General features: G+C 39.4%; 1 protein-coding gene across 1 annotated transcript in view; it reads right to left on the reverse strand.

Moving 5' to 3' along the window:
• Positions 1-20,000, reverse strand: part of LOC121843861 (sister chromatid cohesion protein PDS5 homolog A-like) — a 69,558-nt gene that overhangs the window by 1,482 nt on the left and 48,076 nt on the right. Inside the window, 2 exon segments of the mRNA XM_042313728.1 lie at positions 16,195-16,310; positions 19,078-19,217. Coding sequence (XP_042169662.1) covers positions 16,195-16,310; positions 19,078-19,217 — 256 coding nt within the window.

Consider the following 20,000-nt stretch of genomic DNA (forward strand, 5'->3'; position numbering starts at 1 on the left):
ACATATAACATTATATAACCTCTTATTCAGCATCTAGACCAGAGCAGAGAGACATCACATATAACATTATATAACCCCTTATTCAGCATCTAGACCAGAGCACTGAGCAGAGAGACATCACATATAACATTATATAACCTCTTATTCAGCATCTAGACCAGAGCACTGAGCAGAGAGACATCACATATAACATTATATAACCTCTTATTCAGCATCTAGACCAGAGCAGAGACATCACATATAACATTATATAACCTCTTATTCAGCATCTAGACCAGAGCACTGAGCAGAGAGACATCACATATAACATTATATAACCTCTTATTCAGCATCTAGACCAGAGCAGAGAGACATCACATATAACATTATATAACCTCTTATTCAGCATCTAGACCAGAGCACTGAGCAGAGAGACATCACATATAACATTATATAACCTCTTATTCAGCATCTAGACCAGAGCACTGAGCAGAGAGACATCACATATAACATTATATAACCCCTTATTCAGCATCTAGACCAGAGCACTGAGCAGAGAGACATCACATATAACATTATATAACCCCTTATTCAGCATCTAGACCAGAGCACTGAGCAGAGAGACATCACATATAACATTATATAACCTCTTATTCAGCATCTAGACCAGAGCAGAGAGACATCACATATAACATTATATAACCTCTTATTCAGCATCTAGACCAGAGCACTGAGCAGAGAGACATCACATATAACATTATATAACCCCTTATTCAGCATCTAGACCAGAGCACTGAGCAGAGAGACATCACATATAACATTATATAACCCCTTATTCAGCATCTAGACCAGAGCAGAGAGACATCACATATAACATTATATAACCTCTTATTCAGCATCTAGACCAGAGCAGAGAGACATCACATATAACATTATATAACCTCTTATTCAGCATCTAGACCAGAGCACTGAGCAGAGACATCACATATAACATTATATAACCTCTTATTCAGCATCTAGACCAGAGCACTGAGCAGAGAGACATCACATATAACATTATATAACCCCTTATTCAGCATCTAGACCAGAGCAGAGACATCACATATAACATTATATAACCTCTTATTCAGCATCTAGACCAGAGCACTGAGCAGAGAGACATCACATATAACATTATATAACCTCTTAATCAGCATCTAGACCAGAGCAGAGAGACATCACATATAACATTATATAACCCCTTATTCAGCATCTAGACCAGAGCAGAGAGACATCACATATAACATTATATAACCTCTTATTCAGCATCTAGACCAGAGCAGAGAGACATCACATATAACATTATATAACCCCTTATTCAGCATCTAGACCAGAGCAGAGAGACATCACATATAACATTATATAACCTCTTATTCAGCATCTAGACCAGAGCAGAGAGACATCACATATAACATTATATAACCTCTTATTCAGCATCTAGACCAGAGCAGAGAGCAGAGAGACATCACATATAACATTATATAACCCCTTATTCAGCATCTAGACCAGAGCAGAGAGACATCACATATAACATTATATAACCTCTTATTCAGCATCTAGACCAGAGCAGAGAGACATCACATATAACATTATATAACCCTTATTCAGCATCTAGACCAGAGCAGAGAGACATCACATATAACATTATATAACCCCTTAATCAGCATCTAGACCAGAGCAGAGAGACATCACATATAACATTATATAACCTCTTATTCAGCATCTAGACCAGAGCAGAGAGACATCACATATAACATTATATAACCTCTTATTCAGCATCTAGACCAGAGCAGAGAGACATCACATATAACATTATATAACCTCTTATTCAGCATCTAGACCAGAGCAGAGAGACATCACATATAACATTATATAACCTCTTATTCAGCATCTAGACCAGAGCAGAGAGACATCACATATAACATTATATAACCTCTTATTCAGCATCTAGACCAGAGCACTGAGCAGAGAGACATCACATATAACATTATATAACCTCTTATTCAGCATCTAGACCAGAGCAGAGAGACATCACATATAACATTATATAACCTCTTATTCAGCATCTAGACCAGAGCAGAGAGACATCACATATAACATTATATAACCTCTTATTCAGCATCTAGACCAGAGCACTGAGCAGAGAGACATCACATATAACATTATATAACCTCTTATTCAGCATCTAGACCAGAGCAGAGAGACATCACATATAACATTATATAACCTCTTATTCAGCATCTAGACAGAGCACTGAGCAGAGAGACATCACATATAACATTATATAACCTCTTATTCAGCATCTAGACCAGAGCAGAGAGACATCACATATAACATTATATAACCTCTTATTCAGCATCTAGACCAGAGCACTGAGCAGAGAGACATCACATATAACATTATATAACCTCTTATTCAGCATCTAGACCAGAGCACTGAGCAGAGAGACATCACATATAACATTATATAACCCTCTTATTCAGCATCTAGACCAGAGCAGAGAGACATCACATATAACATTATATAACCTCTTATTCAGCATCTAGACCAGAGCAGAGAGACATCACATATAACATTATATAACCCCTTATTCAGCATCTAGACCAGAGCAGAGAGACATCACATATAACATTATATAACCTCTTATTCAGCATCTAGACCAGAGCACTGAGCAGAGACATCACATATAACATTATATAACCTCTTATTCAGCATCTAGACCAGAGCAGAGAGACATCACATATAACATTATATAACCCCTTATTCAGCATCTAGACCAGAGCAGAGAGACATCACATATAACATTATATAACCTCTTATTCAGCATCTAGACCAGAGCACTGAGCAGAGAGACATCACATATAACATTATATAACCTCTTATTCAGCATCTAGACCAGAGCAGAGAGACATCACATATAACCTCTTATTCAGCATCTAGACCAAAGCAGAGAGACATCACATATAACCTCTTATTCAGCATCTAGACCAGAGCAGAGAGACATCACATATAACATTATATAACCTCTTATTCAGCATCTAGACCAGAGCAGAGAGACATCACATATAACATTATATAACCCCTTATTCAGCATCTAGACCAGAGCACTGAGCAGAGAGACATCACATATAACATTATATAACCTCTTATTCAGCATCTAGACCAGAGCAGAGAGACATCACATATAACATTATATAACCTCTTATTCAGCATCTAGACCAGAGCAGAGAGACATCACATATAACATTATATAACCTCTTATTCAGCATCTAGACCAGAGCACTGAGCAGAGAGACATCACATATAACATTATATAACCTCTTATTCAGCATCTAGACCAGAGCAGAGAGACATCACATATAACATTATATAACCTCTTATTCAGCATCTAGACCAGAGCACTGAGCAGAGAGACATCACATATAACATTATATAACCTCTTATTCAGCATCTAGACCAGAGCACTGAGCAGAGAGACATCACATATAACATTATATAACCTCTTATTCAGCATCTAGACCAGAGCAGAGAGACATCACATATAACATTATATAACCTCTTATTCAGCATCTAGACCAGAGCACTGAGCAGAGAGACATCACATATAACATTATATAACCTCTTATTCAGCATCTAGACCAGAGCAGAGAGACATCACATATAACATTATATAACCTCTTATTCAGCATCTAGACCAGAGCACTGAGCAGAGAGACATCACATATAACATTATATAACCCCTTATTCAGCATCTAGACCAGAGCACTGAGCAGAGAGACATCACATATAACATTATATAACCTCTTATTCAGCATCTAGACCAGAGCACTGAGCAGAGAGACATCACATATAACATTATATAACCTCTTATTCAGCATCTAGACCAGAGCAGAGAGACATCACATATAACATTATATAACCTCTTATTCAGCATCTAGACCAGAGCACTGAGCAGAGAGACATCACATATAACATTATATAACCCCTTATTCAGCATCTAGACCAGAGCACTGAGCAGAGAGACATCACATATAACATTATATAACCTCTTATTCAGCATCTAGACCAGAGCAGAGAGACATCACATATAACATTATATAACCTCTTATTCAGCATCTAGACCAGAGCAGAGAGACATCACATATAACATTATATAACCTCTTATTCAGCATCTAGACCAGAGCACTGAGCAGAGAGACATCACATATAACATTATATAACCTCTTATTCAGCATCTAGACCAGAGCACTGAGCAGAGAGACATCACATATAACATTATATAACCTCTTATTCAGCATCTAGACCAGAGCAGAGAGACATCACATATAACATTATATAACCTCTTATTCAGCATCTAGACCAGAGCAGAGACATCACATATAACATTATATAACCTCTTATTCAGCATCTAGACCAGAGCACTGAGCAGAGAGACATCACATATAACATTATATAACCCCTTATTCAGCATCTAGACCAGAGCACTGAGCAGAGAGACATCACATATAACATTATATAACCCCTTATTCAGCATCTAGACCAGAGCAGAGAGACATCACATATAACATTATATAACCCCTTATTCAGCATCTAGACCAGAGCAGAGACATCACATATAACATTATATAACCTCTTATTCAGCATCTAGACCAGAGCACTGAGCAGAGACATCACATATAACATTATATAACCCCTTATTCAGCATCTAGACCAGAGCAGAGAGACATCACATATAACATTATATAACCTCTTATTCAGCATCTAGACCAGAGCAGAGACATCACATATAACATTATATAACCTCTTATTCAGCATCTAGACCAGAGCACTGAGCAGAGAGACATCACATATAACATTATATAACCCTTATTCAGCATCTAGACCAGAGCACTGAGCAGAGAGACATCACATATAACATTATATAACCTCTTATTCAGCATCTAGACCAGAGCACTGAGCAGAGAGACATCACATATAACATTATATAACCTCTTATTCAGCATCTAGACCAGAGCACTGAGCAGAGAGACATCACATATAACATTATATAACCCCTTATTCAGCATCTAGACCAGAGCAGAGAGACATCACATATAACATTATATAACCTCTTATTCAGCATCTAGACCAGAGCAGAGAGACATCACATATAACATTATATAACCTCTTATTCAGCATCTAGACCAGAGCAGAGAGACATCACATATAACATTATATAACCTCTTATTCAGCATCTAGACCAGAGCACTGAGCAGAGAGACATCACATATAACATTATATAACCCCTTATTCAGCATCTAGACCAGAGCAGAGACATCACATATAACATTATATAACCTCTTATTCAGCATCTAGACCAGAGCAGAGAGACATCACATATAACATTATATAACCTCTTATTCAGCATCTAGACCAGAGCAGAGAGACATCACATATAACATTATATAACCTCTTATTCAGCATCTAGACCAGAGCAGAGAGACATCACATATAACACTATATAACCTCTTATTCAGCATCTAGACCAGAGCACTGAGCAGAGAGACATCACATATAACATTATATAACCTCTTATTCAGCATCTAGACCAGAGCACTGAGCAGAGAGACATCACATATAACATTATATAACCTCTTATTCAGCATCTAGACCAGAGCAGAGAGACATCACATATAACACTATATAACCTCTTATTCAGCATCTAGACCAGAGCAGAGACATCACATATAACATTATATAACCTCTTATTCAGCATCTAGACCAGAGCAGAGACATCACATATAACATTATATAACCTCTTATTCAGCATCTAGACCAGAGCACTGAGCAGAGAGACATCACATATAACATTATATAACCTCTTATTCAGCATCTAGACCAGAGCACTGAGCAGAGAGACATCACATATAACATTATATAACCCCTTATTCAGCATCTAGACCAGAGCAGAGAGACATCACATATAACATTATATAACCTCTTATTCAGCATCTAGACCAGAGCAGAGAGACATCACATATAACATTATATAACCTCTTATTCAGCATCTAGACCAGAGCACTGAGCAGAGAGACATCACATATAACATTATATAACCTCTTATTCAGCATCTAGACCAGAGCAGAGAGACATCACATATAACATTATATAACCTCTTATTCAGCATCTAGACCAGAGCAGAGAGACATCACATATAACATTATATAACCTCTTATTCAGCATCTAGACCAGAGCAGAGAGACATCACATATAACATTATATAACCTCTTATTCAGCATCTAGACCAGAGCACTGAGCAGAGAGACATCACATATAACATTATATAACCTCTTATTCAGCATCTAGACCAGAGCAGAGAGACATCACATATAACATTATATAACCTCTTATTCAGCATCTAGACCAGAGCAGAGAGACATCACATATAACATTATATAACCTCTTATTCAGCATCTAGACCAGAGCACTGAGCAGAGAGACATCACATATAACATTATATAACCTCTTATTCAGCATCTAGACCAGAGCAGAGAGACATCACATATAACATTATATAACCTCTTATTCAGCATCTAGACAGAGCACTGAGCAGAGAGACATCACATATAACATTATATAACCTCTTATTCAGCATCTAGACCAGAGCACTGAGCAGAGAGACATCACATATAACATTATATAACCTCTTATTCAGCATCTAGACCAGAGCAGAGAGACATCACATATAACATTATATAACCTCTTATTCAGCATCTAGACCAGAGCACTGAGCAGAGAGACATCACATATAACATTATATAACCTCTTATTCAGCATCTAGACCAGAGCAGAGAGACATCACATATAACATTATATAACCTCTTATTCAGCATCTAGACCAGAGCACTGAGCAGAGAGACATCACATATAACATTATATAACCCCTTATTCAGCATCTAGACCAGAGCACTGAGCAGAGAGACATCACATATAACATTATATAACCTCTTATTCAGCATCTAGACCAGAGCACTGAGCAGAGAGACATCACATATAACATTATATAACCTCTTATTCAGCATCTAGACCAGAGCAGAGAGACATCACATATAACATTATATAACCTCTTATTCAGCATCTAGACCAGAGCACTGAGCAGAGAGACATCACATATAACATTATATAACCCCTTATTCAGCATCTAGACCAGAGCACTGAGCAGAGAGACATCACATATAACATTATATAACCTCTTATTCAGCATCTAGACCAGAGCAGAGAGACATCACATATAACATTATATAACCTCTTATTCAGCATCTAGACCAGAGCAGAGAGACATCACATATAACATTATATAACCTCTTATTCAGCATCTAGACCAGAGCACTGAGCAGAGAGACATCACATATAACATTATATAACCTCTTATTCAGCATCTAGACCAGAGCACTGAGCAGAGAGACATCACATATAACATTATATAACCTCTTATTCAGCATCTAGACCAGAGCAGAGAGACATCACATATAACATTATATAACCTCTTATTCAGCATCTAGACCAGAGCAGAGACATCACATATAACATTATATAACCTCTTATTCAGCATCTAGACCAGAGCACTGAGCAGAGAGACATCACATATAACATTATATAACCCCTTATTCAGCATCTAGACCAGAGCACTGAGCAGAGAGACATCACATATAACATTATATAACCCCTTATTCAGCATCTAGACCAGAGCAGAGAGACATCACATATAACATTATATAACCCCTTATTCAGCATCTAGACCAGAGCAGAGACATCACATATAACATTATATAACCTCTTATTCAGCATCTAGACCAGAGCACTGAGCAGAGAGACATCACATATAACATTATATAACCCCTTATTCAGCATCTAGACCAGAGCAGAGAGACATCACATATAACATTATATAACCTCTTATTCAGCATCTAGACCAGAGCAGAGACATCACATATAACATTATATAACCTCTTATTCAGCATCTAGACCAGAGCACTGAGCAGAGAGACATCACATATAACATTATATAACCCCTTATTCAGCATCTAGACCAGAGCACTGAGCAGAGAGACATCACATATAACATTATATAACCTCTTATTCAGCATCTAGACCAGAGCACTGAGCAGAGAGACATCACATATAACATTATATAACCTCTTATTCAGCATCTAGACCAGAGCACTGAGCAGAGAGACATCACATATAACATTATATAACCCCTTATTCAGCATCTAGACCAGAGCAGAGAGACATCACATATAACATTATATAACCTCTTATTCAGCATCTAGACCAGAGCAGAGAGACATCACATATAACATTATATAACCTCTTATTCAGCATCTAGACCAGAGCAGAGAGACATCACATATAACATTATATAACCTCTTATTCAGCATCTAGACCAGAGCACTGAGCAGAGAGACATCACATATAACATTATATAACCCCTTATTCAGCATCTAGACCAGAGCAGAGACATCACATATAACATTATATAACCTCTTATTCAGCATCTAGACCAGAGCAGAGACATCACATATAACATTATATAACCTCTTATTCAGCATCTAGACCAGAGCAGAGAGACATCACATATAACATTATATAACCTCTTATTCAGCATCTAGACCAGAGCAGAGAGACATCACATATAACACTATATAACCTCTTATTCAGCATCTAGACCAGAGCACTGAGCAGAGAGACATCACATATAACATTATATAACCTCTTATTCAGCATCTAGACCAGAGCACTGAGCAGAGAGACATCACATATAACATTATATAACCTCTTATTCAGCATCTAGACCAGAGCAGAGAGACATCACATATAACACTATATAACCTCTTATTCAGCATCTAGACCAGAGCAGAGAGACATCACATATAACATTATATAACCTCTTATTCAGCATCTAGACCAGAGCAGAGAGACATCACATATAACATTATATAACCTCTTATTCAGCATCTAGACCAGAGCAGAGACATCACATATAACATTATATAACCTCTTATTCAGCATCTAGACCAGAGCAGAGACATCACATATAACATTATATAACCTCTTATTCAGCATCTAGACCAGAGCACTGAGCAGAGAGACATCACATATAACATTATATAACCTCTTATTCAGCATCTAGACCAGAGCACTGAGCAGAGAGACATCACATATAACATTATATAACCCCTTATTCAGCATCTAGACCAGAGCAGAGAGACATCACATATAACATTATATAACCTCTTATTCAGCATCTAGACCAGAGCAGAGAGACATCACATATAACATTATATAACCTCTTATTCAGCATCTAGACCAGAGCACTGAGCAGAGACATCACATATAACATTATATAACCCCTTATTCAGCATCTAGACCAGAGCAGAGAGACATCACATATAACATTATATAACCCCTTATTCAGCATCTAGACCAGAGCAGAGACATCACATATAACATTATATAACCTCTTATTCAGCATCTAGACCAGAGCAGAGAGACATCACATATAACATTATATAACCTCTTATTCAGCATCTAGACCAGAGCACTGAGCAGAGACATCACATATAACATTATATAACCTCTTATTCAGCATCTAGACCAGAGCAGAGAGACATCACATATAACATTATATAACCTCTTATTCAGCATCTAGACCAGAGCAGAGAGACATCACATATAACATTATATAACCTCTTATTCAGCATCTAGACCAGAGCACTGAGCAGAGACATCACATATAACATTATATAACCTCTTATTCAGCATCTAGACCAGAGCAGAGAGACATCACATATAACATTATATAACCTCTTATTCAGCATCTAGACCAGAGCACTGAGCAGAGAGACATCACATATAACATTATATAACCTCTTATTCAGCATCTAGACCAGAGCACTGAGCAGAGAGACATCACATATAACATTATATAACCTCTTATTCAGCATCTAGACCAGAGCAGAGAGACATCACATATAACATTATATAACCTCTTATTCAGCATCTAGACCAGAGCACTGAGCAGAGAGACATCACATATAACATTATATAACCTCTTATTCAGCATCTAGACCAGAGCAGAGAGACATCACATATAACATTATATAACCTCTTATTCAGCATCTAGACCAGAGTACTGAGCAGAGAGACATCACATATAACATTATATAACCCCTTATTCAGCATCTAGACCAGAGCACTGAGCAGAGAGACATCACATATAACATTATATAACCTCTTATTCAGCATCTAGACCAGAGCACTGAGCAGAGAGACATCACATATAACATTATATAACCTCTTATTCAGCATCTAGACCAGAGCAGAGAGACATCACATATAACATTATATAACCTCTTATTCAGCATCTAGACCAGAGCACTGAGCAGAGAGACATCACATATAACATTATATAACCCCTTATTCAGCATCTAGACCAGAGCACTGAGCAGAGAGACATCACATATAACATTATATAACCTCTTATTCAGCATCTAGACCAGAGCAGAGAGACATCACATATAACATTATATAACCTCTTATTCAGCATCTAGACCAGAGCAGAGAGACATCACATATAACATTATATAACCTCTTATTCAGCATCTAGACCAGAGCACTGAGCAGAGAGACATCACATATAACATTATATAACCTCTTATTCAGCATCTAGACCAGAGCACTGAGCAGAGAGACATCACATATAACATTATATAACCTCTTATTCAGCATCTAGACCAGAGCAGAGAGACATCACATATAACATTATATAACCTCTTATTCAGCATCTAGACCAGAGCAGAGACATCACATATAACATTATATAACCTCTTATTCAGCATCTAGACCAGAGCACTGAGCAGAGAGACATCACATATAACATTATATAACCCCTTATTCAGCATCTAGACCAGAGCACTGAGCAGAGAGACATCACATATAACATTATATAACCCCTTATTCAGCATCTAGACCAGAGCAGAGAGACATCACATATAACATTATATAACCCCTTATTCAGCATCTAGACCAGAGCAGAGACATCACATATAACATTATATAACCTCTTATTCAGCATCTAGACCAGAGCACTGAGCAGAGAGACATCACATATAACATTATATAACCCCTTATTCAGCATCTAGACCAGAGCAGAGAGACATCACATATAACATTATATAACCTCTTATTCAGCATCTAGACCAGAGCAGAGACATCACATATAACATTATATAACCTCTTATTCAGCATCTAGACCAGAGCACTGAGCAGAGAGACATCACATATAACATTATATAACCCCTTATTCAGCATCTAGACCAGAGCACTGAGCAGAGAGACATCACATATAACATTATATAACCTCTTATTCAGCATCTAGACCAGAGCACTGAGCAGAGAGACATCACATATAACATTATATAACCTCTTATTCAGCATCTAGACCAGAGCACTGAGCAGAGAGACATCACATATAACATTATATAACCCCTTATTCAGCATCTAGACCAGAGCAGAGAGACATCACATATAACATTATATAACCTCTTATTCAGCATCTAGACCAGAGCAGAGAGACATCACATATAACATTATATAACCTCTTATTCAGCATCTAGACCAGAGCAGAGAGACATCACATATAACATTATATAACCTCTTATTCAGCATCTAGACCAGAGCACTGAGCAGAGAGACATCACATATAACATTATATAACCCCTTATTCAGCATCTAGACCAGAGCAGAGACATCACATATAACATTATATAACCTCTTATTCAGCATCTAGACCAGAGCAGAGAGACATCACATATAACATTATATAACCTCTTATTCAGCATCTAGACCAGAGCAGAGAGACATCACATATAACATTATATAACCTCTTATTCAGCATCTAGACCAGAGCACTGAGCAGAGAGACATCACATATAACATTATATAACCTCTTATTCAGCATCTAGACCAGAGCACTGAGCAGAGAGACATCACATATAACATTATATAACCTCTTATTCAGCATCTAGACCAGAGCAGAGAGACATCACATATAACACTATATAACCTCTTATTCAGCATCTAGACCAGAGCAGAGACATCACATATAACATTATATAACCTCTTATTCAGCATCTAGACCAGAGCAGAGAGACATCACATATAACATTATATAACCTCTTATTCAGCATCTAGACCAGAGCAGAGACATCACATATAACATTATATAACCTCTTATTCAGCATCTAGACCAGAGCAGAGACATCACATATAACATTATATAACCTCTTATTCAGCATCTAGACCAGAGCACTGAGCAGAGAGACATCACATATAACATTATATAACCTCTTATTCAGCATCTAGACCAGAGCACTGAGCAGAGAGACATCACATATAACATTATATAACCCCTTATTCAGCATCTAGACCAGAGCAGAGAGACATCACATATAACATTATATAACCTCTTATTCAGCATCTAGACCAGAGCAGAGAGACATCACATATAACATTATATAACCTCTTATTCAGCATCTAGACCAGAGCACTGAGCAGAGAGACATCACATATAACATTATATAACCTCTTATTCAGCATCTAGACCAGAGCAGAGAGACATCACATATAACATTATATAACCTCTTATTCAGCATCTAGACCAGAGCAGAGAGACATCACATATAACATTATATAACCTCTTATTCAGCATCTAGACCAGAGCACTGAGCAGAGAGACATCACATATAACATTATATAACCTCTTATTCAGCATCTAGACCAGAGCACTGAGCAGAGAGACATCACATATAACATTATATAACCTCTTATTCAGCATCTAGACCAGAGCAGAGAGACATCACATATAACATTATATAACCTCTTATTCAGCATCTAGACCAGAGCAGAGACATCACATATAACATTATATAACCTCTTATTCAGCATCTAGACCAGAGCACTGAGCAGAGAGACATCACATATAACATTATATAACCCCTTATTCAGCATCTAGACCAGAGCACTGAGCAGAGAGACATCACATATAACATTATATAACCCCTTATTCAGCATCTAGACCAGAGCAGAGAGACATCACATATAACATTATATAACCCCTTATTCAGCATCTAGACCAGAGCAGAGACATCACATATAACATTATATAACCTCTTATTCAGCATCTAGACCAGAGCACTGAGCAGAGAGACATCACATATAACATTATATAACCCCTTATTCAGCATCTAGACCAGAGCAGAGAGACATCACATATAACATTATATAACCTCTTATTCAGCATCTAGACCAGAGCAGAGACATCACATATAACATTATATAACCTCTTATTCAGCATCTAGACCAGAGCACTGAGCAGAGAGACATCACATATAACATTATATAACCCCTTATTCAGCATCTAGACCAGAGCACTGAGCAGAGAGACATCACATATAACATTATATAACCTCTTATTCAGCATCTAGACCAGAGCACTGAGCAGAGAGACATCACATATAACATTATATAACCTCTTATTCAGCATCTAGACCAGAGCACTGAGCAGAGAGACATCACATATAACATTATATAACCCCTTATTCAGCATCTAGACCAGAGCAGAGAGACATCACATATAACATTATATAACCTCTTATTCAGCATTTAGACCAGAGCAGAGAGACATCACATATAACATTATATAACCTCTTATTCAGCATCTAGACCAGAGCAGAGAGACATCACATATAACATTATATAACCTCTTATTCAGCATCTAGACCAGAGCACTGAGCAGAGAGACATCACATATATTATATAACCCCTTATTCAGCATCTAGACCAGAGCAGAGAGACATCACATATAACATTATATAACCTCTTATTCAGCATCTAGACCAGAGCAGAGAGACATCACATATAACATTATATAACCTCTTATTCAGCATCTAGACCAGAGCAGAGAGACATCACATATAACATTATATAACCTCTTATTCAGCATCTAGACCAGAGCAGAGAGACATCACATATAACATTATATAACCTCTTATTCAGCATCTAGACCAGAGCACTGAGCAGAGAGACATCACATATAACATTATATAACCTCTTATTCAGCATCTAGACCAGAGCACTGAGCAGAGAGACATCACATATAACATTATATAACCTCTTATTCAGCATCTAGACCAGAGCAGAGAGACATCACATATAACACTATATAACCTCTTATTCAGCATCTAGACCAGAGCAGAGAGACATCACATATAACATTATATAACCTCTTATTCAGCATCTAGACCAGAGCAGAGAGACATCACATATAACATTATATAACCTCTTATTCAGCATCTAGACCAGAGCAGAGACATCACATATAACATTATATAACCTCTTATTCAGCATCTAGACCAGAGCACTGAGCAGAGAGACATCACATATAACATTATATAACCTCTTATTCAGCATCTAGACCAGAGCACTGAGCAGAGAGACATCACATATAACATTATATAACCCCTTATTCAGCATCTAGACCAGAGCAGAGAGACATCACATATAACATTATATAACCTCTTATTCAGCATCTAGACCAGAGCAGAGAGACATCACATATAACATTATATAACCTCTTATTCAGCATCTAGACCAGAGCACTGAGCAGAGAGACATCACATATAACATTATATAACCTCTTATTCAGCATCTAGACCAGAGCAGAGAGACATCACATATAACATTATATAACCTCTTATTCAGCATCTAGACCAGAGCAGAGAGACATCACATATAACATTATATAACCTCTTATTCAGCATCTAGACCAGAGCAGAGAGACATCACATATAACATTATATAACCTCTTATTCAGCATCTAGACCAGAGCACTGAGCAGAGAGACATCACATATAACATTATATAACCTCTTATTCAGCATCTAGACCAGAGCAGAGAGACATCACATATAACATTATATAACCTCTTATTCAGCATCTAGACCAGAGCAGAGAGACATCACATATAACATTATATAACCTCTTATTCAGCATCTAGACCAGAGCAGAGAGACATCACATATAACATTATATAACCTCTTATTCAGCATCTAGACCAGAGCAGAGAGACATCACATATAACATTATATAACCTCTTATTCAGCATCTAGACCAGAGCACTGAGCAGAGAGACATCACATATAACATTATATAACCTCTTATTCAGCATCTAGACCAGAGCAGAGAGACATCACATATAACATTATATAACCTCTTATTCAGCATCTAGACCAGAGCACTGAGCAGAGAGACATCACATATAACATTATATAACCTCTTATTCAGCATCTAGACCAGAGCAGAGAGACATCACATATAACATTATATAACCTCTTATTCAGCATCTAGACCAGAGCAGAGAGACATCACATATAACATTATATAACCTCTTATTCAGCATCTAGACCAGAGCAGAGAGACATCACATATAACATTATATAACCTCTTATTCAGCATCTAGACCAGAGCACTGAGCAGAGAGACATCACATATAACATTATATAACCTCTTATTCAGCATCTAGACCAGAGCAGAGAGACATCACATATAACATTATATAACCTCTTATTCAGCATCTAGACCAGAGCAGAGAGACATCACATATAACATTATATAACCCCTTATTCAGCATCTAGACCAGAGCAGAGAGACATCACATATAACATTATATAACCTCTTATTCAGCATCTAGACCAGAGCAGAGAGACATCAAATATAACATTATATAACCTCTTATTCAGCATCTAGACCAGAGCACTGAGCAGAGAGACATCACATATAACATTATATAACCTCTTATTCAGCATCTAGACCAGAGCAGAGAGACATCACATATAACATTATATAACCTCTTATTCAGCATCTAGACCAGAGCAGAGACATCACATATAACATTATATAACCTCTTATTCAGCATCTAGACCAGAGCAGAGAGACATCACATATAACATTATATAACCTCTTATTCAGCATCTAGACCAGAGCAGAGAGACATCACATATAACATTATATAACCTCTTATTCAGCATCTAGACCAGAGCACTGAGCAGATATAACCACACACACACCATTTATTTACCTGATGGCCTCTGAGTCGATGTGGACAGGAGCGATGCGTTCCAACAGGAACTTCACCATCTCCAGGAAGGGGTTGGTGGGCTGCTTCGGGAACGTCAGTTTACGAGTAATCTCCCTCTGAAAAACACGATCAATACACAATCAATATCTAACTGGTACTGTTCCCTCTGAAATACACGATCAATACACAATCAATATCTAACTGGTAATCTCCCTCTGAAATACACGATCAATATCTAACTGGTAATCTCCCCTCTGAAATACACGATCAATACACAATCAATATCTAACTGGTAATCTCCCTCTGAAATACACGATCAATATCTAACTGGTAATCTCCCTCTGAAATACACGATCAATACACGATCAATATCTAACTGGTACTGTTCCCTCTGAAATACACGATCAATATCTAACTGGTATAGTTCCTCTGAAATACACGATCACGATCAATATCTAACTGGTACTGTTCCCTCTGAAATACACGATCAATATCTAACTGGTAATCTCCCTCTGAAATACACGATCAATACACGATCAATATCTAACTGGTACAGTTCCCTCTGAAATACACGATCAATACACGATCAATATCTAACTGGTACTGTTCCCTCTGAAATACACAATCAATATCTAACTGGTAATCTCCCTCTGAAATACATGATCAATACACAATCAATATCTAACTGGTAATCTCCCTCTGAAATACACAATCAATATCTAACTGGTACTCTCCCCTCTGAAATACACAATCAATATCTAACTGGTAATCTCCCTCTGAAATACACAATCAATTTGTAGTTTTCCATTGACTGCCTTTACAGATTCCATTGATTTAGGACTCCAAATTGTAGTTCCTATGGCTTCCACTAGACGTCAACAGTCTTCAGAAATGGTTTAGGCTTGTATTCTGAAAAATGAGGGAGTAAGGTCACTCTGAATGAGTGGACACTGCAGTGTCCCAGAGGTTTTTCATGCACGACCGAGAGCCTTTCTTGTTTTCCTTTTATATTGGACAAAGATATTGTCCGGTTGAAATATTATTGATTATTACGACTAAAAACAACCTGAGGATCGATTATAAACATCGTTTGACATGTTTCTACGAACTTTACGGATACTTCTCGGATGTTTCGTCTGCCTGTTGTGACTGCGTTAGAGCCTGTGGATTACTGAACAAAACAGAGGTCTTTGGATATAAAGAGGGGCTTTATCGAAACAAAATGAACATTTATTGAGTAACTGGGAGTCTTGTGAGTGCAACCATATGAAGATCATCAAAGGTAAGGGGATTCATTTTATCTCTATTTCTGCAATTTCACTGGATGTTGGCCAGGTGGGACGTTACCTCAGTCTCAACGTCAACAGTGGCGTTAAGGAAGCAATGAAAACTCAGAAATACAGTGTAGACATTGTTAATGTTGTAAATGACTATTGTAGCTGGAAACGGCTGATTTTTAATGGAATATCTACATAGGAGTACAGAGGCCCATTATCAGCAACCATCACTCCTGTGTTCCAATGGCACGTTGTGTTAGCTAATCCAAGTTTATCATTTTAAAAAGGCTAATTGATCATTAGAAAACCCCTTTTGCAATTATGTTAGCACAGCTGAAAACCGTTGTTTTGATTTAAAGAAGCAATAAAACTGTCCGTCTTTAGACAAGTTGAGTATCTGGAGCATCAGCATTTTGTGGGTTTGATTACAGGCTTAAAATGGCCAGAAACAAAGACCTTTCTTATGAAACTCGTCAGTTTATTCTTGTTCTGAGAAATTAAGGCTGAAATTGCCAAGAAACTGAAGATCTCTCACAGCGTTGTGAACTACTCTCTTCACAGAACAGCGCAAACTGTCTCTACCCAGAATAGAAAGAGGAGTGGGAGGCCCCGGTGCACAACTGAGCCAGAGGACAAGTACATTAGAGTGTCTCGTTTGAGAAGCAGACGCCTCACAAGTCCTCAACTGGCAGCTTCATTAAATAGTACCCGCAAAACACCAGTCTCAACGTCAACAGTGAAGAGGCGACTCCAGGATGCTGGCCTTCTAGGCAGAGTTCCTCTGTCCAGTCTCAACGTTAACAGTGAAGAGGCGACTCCGGGATGCTGGCCTTCTAGGCAGAGTTCCTCTGTCCAGTCTCAACATCAACAGTGAAGAGGAGACTCCGGGATGCTGGTCTTCTAGGCAGTGTTCCTCTGTCCAGTCTCAACGTCAACAGTGAAGAGGCGACTCCGGGATGCTGGCCTTCTAGGCAGAGTTCCTCTGTCCAGTCTCAACGTTAACAGTGAAGAGGCGACTCCGGGATGCTGGCCTTCTAGGCAGAGTTCCTCTGTCCTGTCTCAACGTCAACAGTGAAGAGGCGACCCCGGGATGCTGGCCTTCTAGGAAGTGTTCCTCTGTCCAGTCTCAACATCAACAGTGAAGAGGCGACTCCGGGATGCTGGCCTTCTAGGCAGAGTTCCTCTGTCCAGTCAACGTCAACAGAGAAGAGGAGACTCCGGGATGCTGGCCTTCTAGGCAGAGTTCCTCTGTCCGGTGTCTGTGTTCTTTTCCCATCTTAATCTTTTATTTTATTTTGGCCAGTCTGAGATATGGCTTTTTCTTTGCAACTCTGCCTAGAAGGCCAGCACGTGTGTGTTGGTGTGTGTATGTCTCTGTGTGTGTGTCTGTGTGTCTCTCTGTGTGTGTGTCTGTGTGTGTGTGTGTGTGTGTGTGTGTGTGTCTGTGTGTGTGTGTCTCTCTGTGTGTGTGTGTGTCTCTGTGTTGGTGTGTCTGTGTGTCTCTGTCTGTGTGTCTCTGTGTGTGTGTGTGTGTGTGTGTCTGTGTGTGTCTGTGTGTGTGTGTGTGTCTCTGTGTGTCTGTGTCTGTGTGTGTGTGTGTTCTCACCACACAGAGCTCAGCCTGTTTACAGGAACAGGTTGGGCTGATGAGAGTATCCAGCTGGACTCGGAGCTTCTCATCTTCTCCTAACACCTGGTTAAACCGCTTCATGAAGTCCTGGGCCTTACCAGCATCAGGGAGGTTCTCTGGGGGTGGGGGAATTAGCAGGAGAGAGAAAAAAGGAGAGAGGGGAGAGAGGGGGCATTAGCATTCATACATGACACGACGACTATCCCCCTTCCCCCAGCCCCAAACCCAGGAGTCCCCCCTCCTCCCCCAGCCCCAGGAGTGCCCCCTCCCCCAGCCCCCAACAGTCCCTCCTCCCCCAACAGCCCCCCAAACCCAGCAGTCCCTCCTCCCCCCAGCCCCCAACAGTCCCTCCTCCCCCAACAGTCCCCCCAAACCCAGCAGTCCCTCCTCCCCCAGCCCCCAACAGTCCCTCCCCCAAACCCAGCAGTCCCTCCTCCCCCAGCCCCCAACAGTCCCTCCTCCCCCAGCCCCCAACAGTCCCTCCTCCCAAACCCAGCAGTCCCTCCTCCCCCCCCAGCCCCCAACAGTCCCTCCCCCAAACCCAGCAGTCCCTCCTCCCCCCCCAGCCCCCAACAGTCCCTCCTCCCCCCAGCCCCCCCAACAGTCCCTCCCCCAAACCCAGCAGTCCCTCCTCCCCCCCCAACCCCCCAACAGTCCCCCTCCCCCCCCCAGCCCCCAACAGTCCCTCCTCCCTCCCAGTCCCCAACAGTCCCTCCTCCCCCAACAGTCCCCCCCAAACCCAGCAGTCCCTCCTCCCCCAACAGTCCCTCCTCCCCCAAACCCAGCAGTCCCTCCTCCCCCAACAGTCCCCCAAACCCAGCAGTCCCCCCCCCCAACAGTCCCTCCTCCCCCAACAGTCCCTCCCCCCCCAAACCCAGCAGTCCCCCCCCAACAGTCCC

This window comes from Oncorhynchus tshawytscha, unplaced genomic scaffold (genome assembly GCF_018296145.1).
Source record: "Oncorhynchus tshawytscha isolate Ot180627B unplaced genomic scaffold, Otsh_v2.0 Un_contig_5891_pilon_pilon, whole genome shotgun sequence".
NCBI classification, from domain to species: Eukaryota; Metazoa; Chordata; class Actinopteri; order Salmoniformes; family Salmonidae; genus Oncorhynchus; species Oncorhynchus tshawytscha.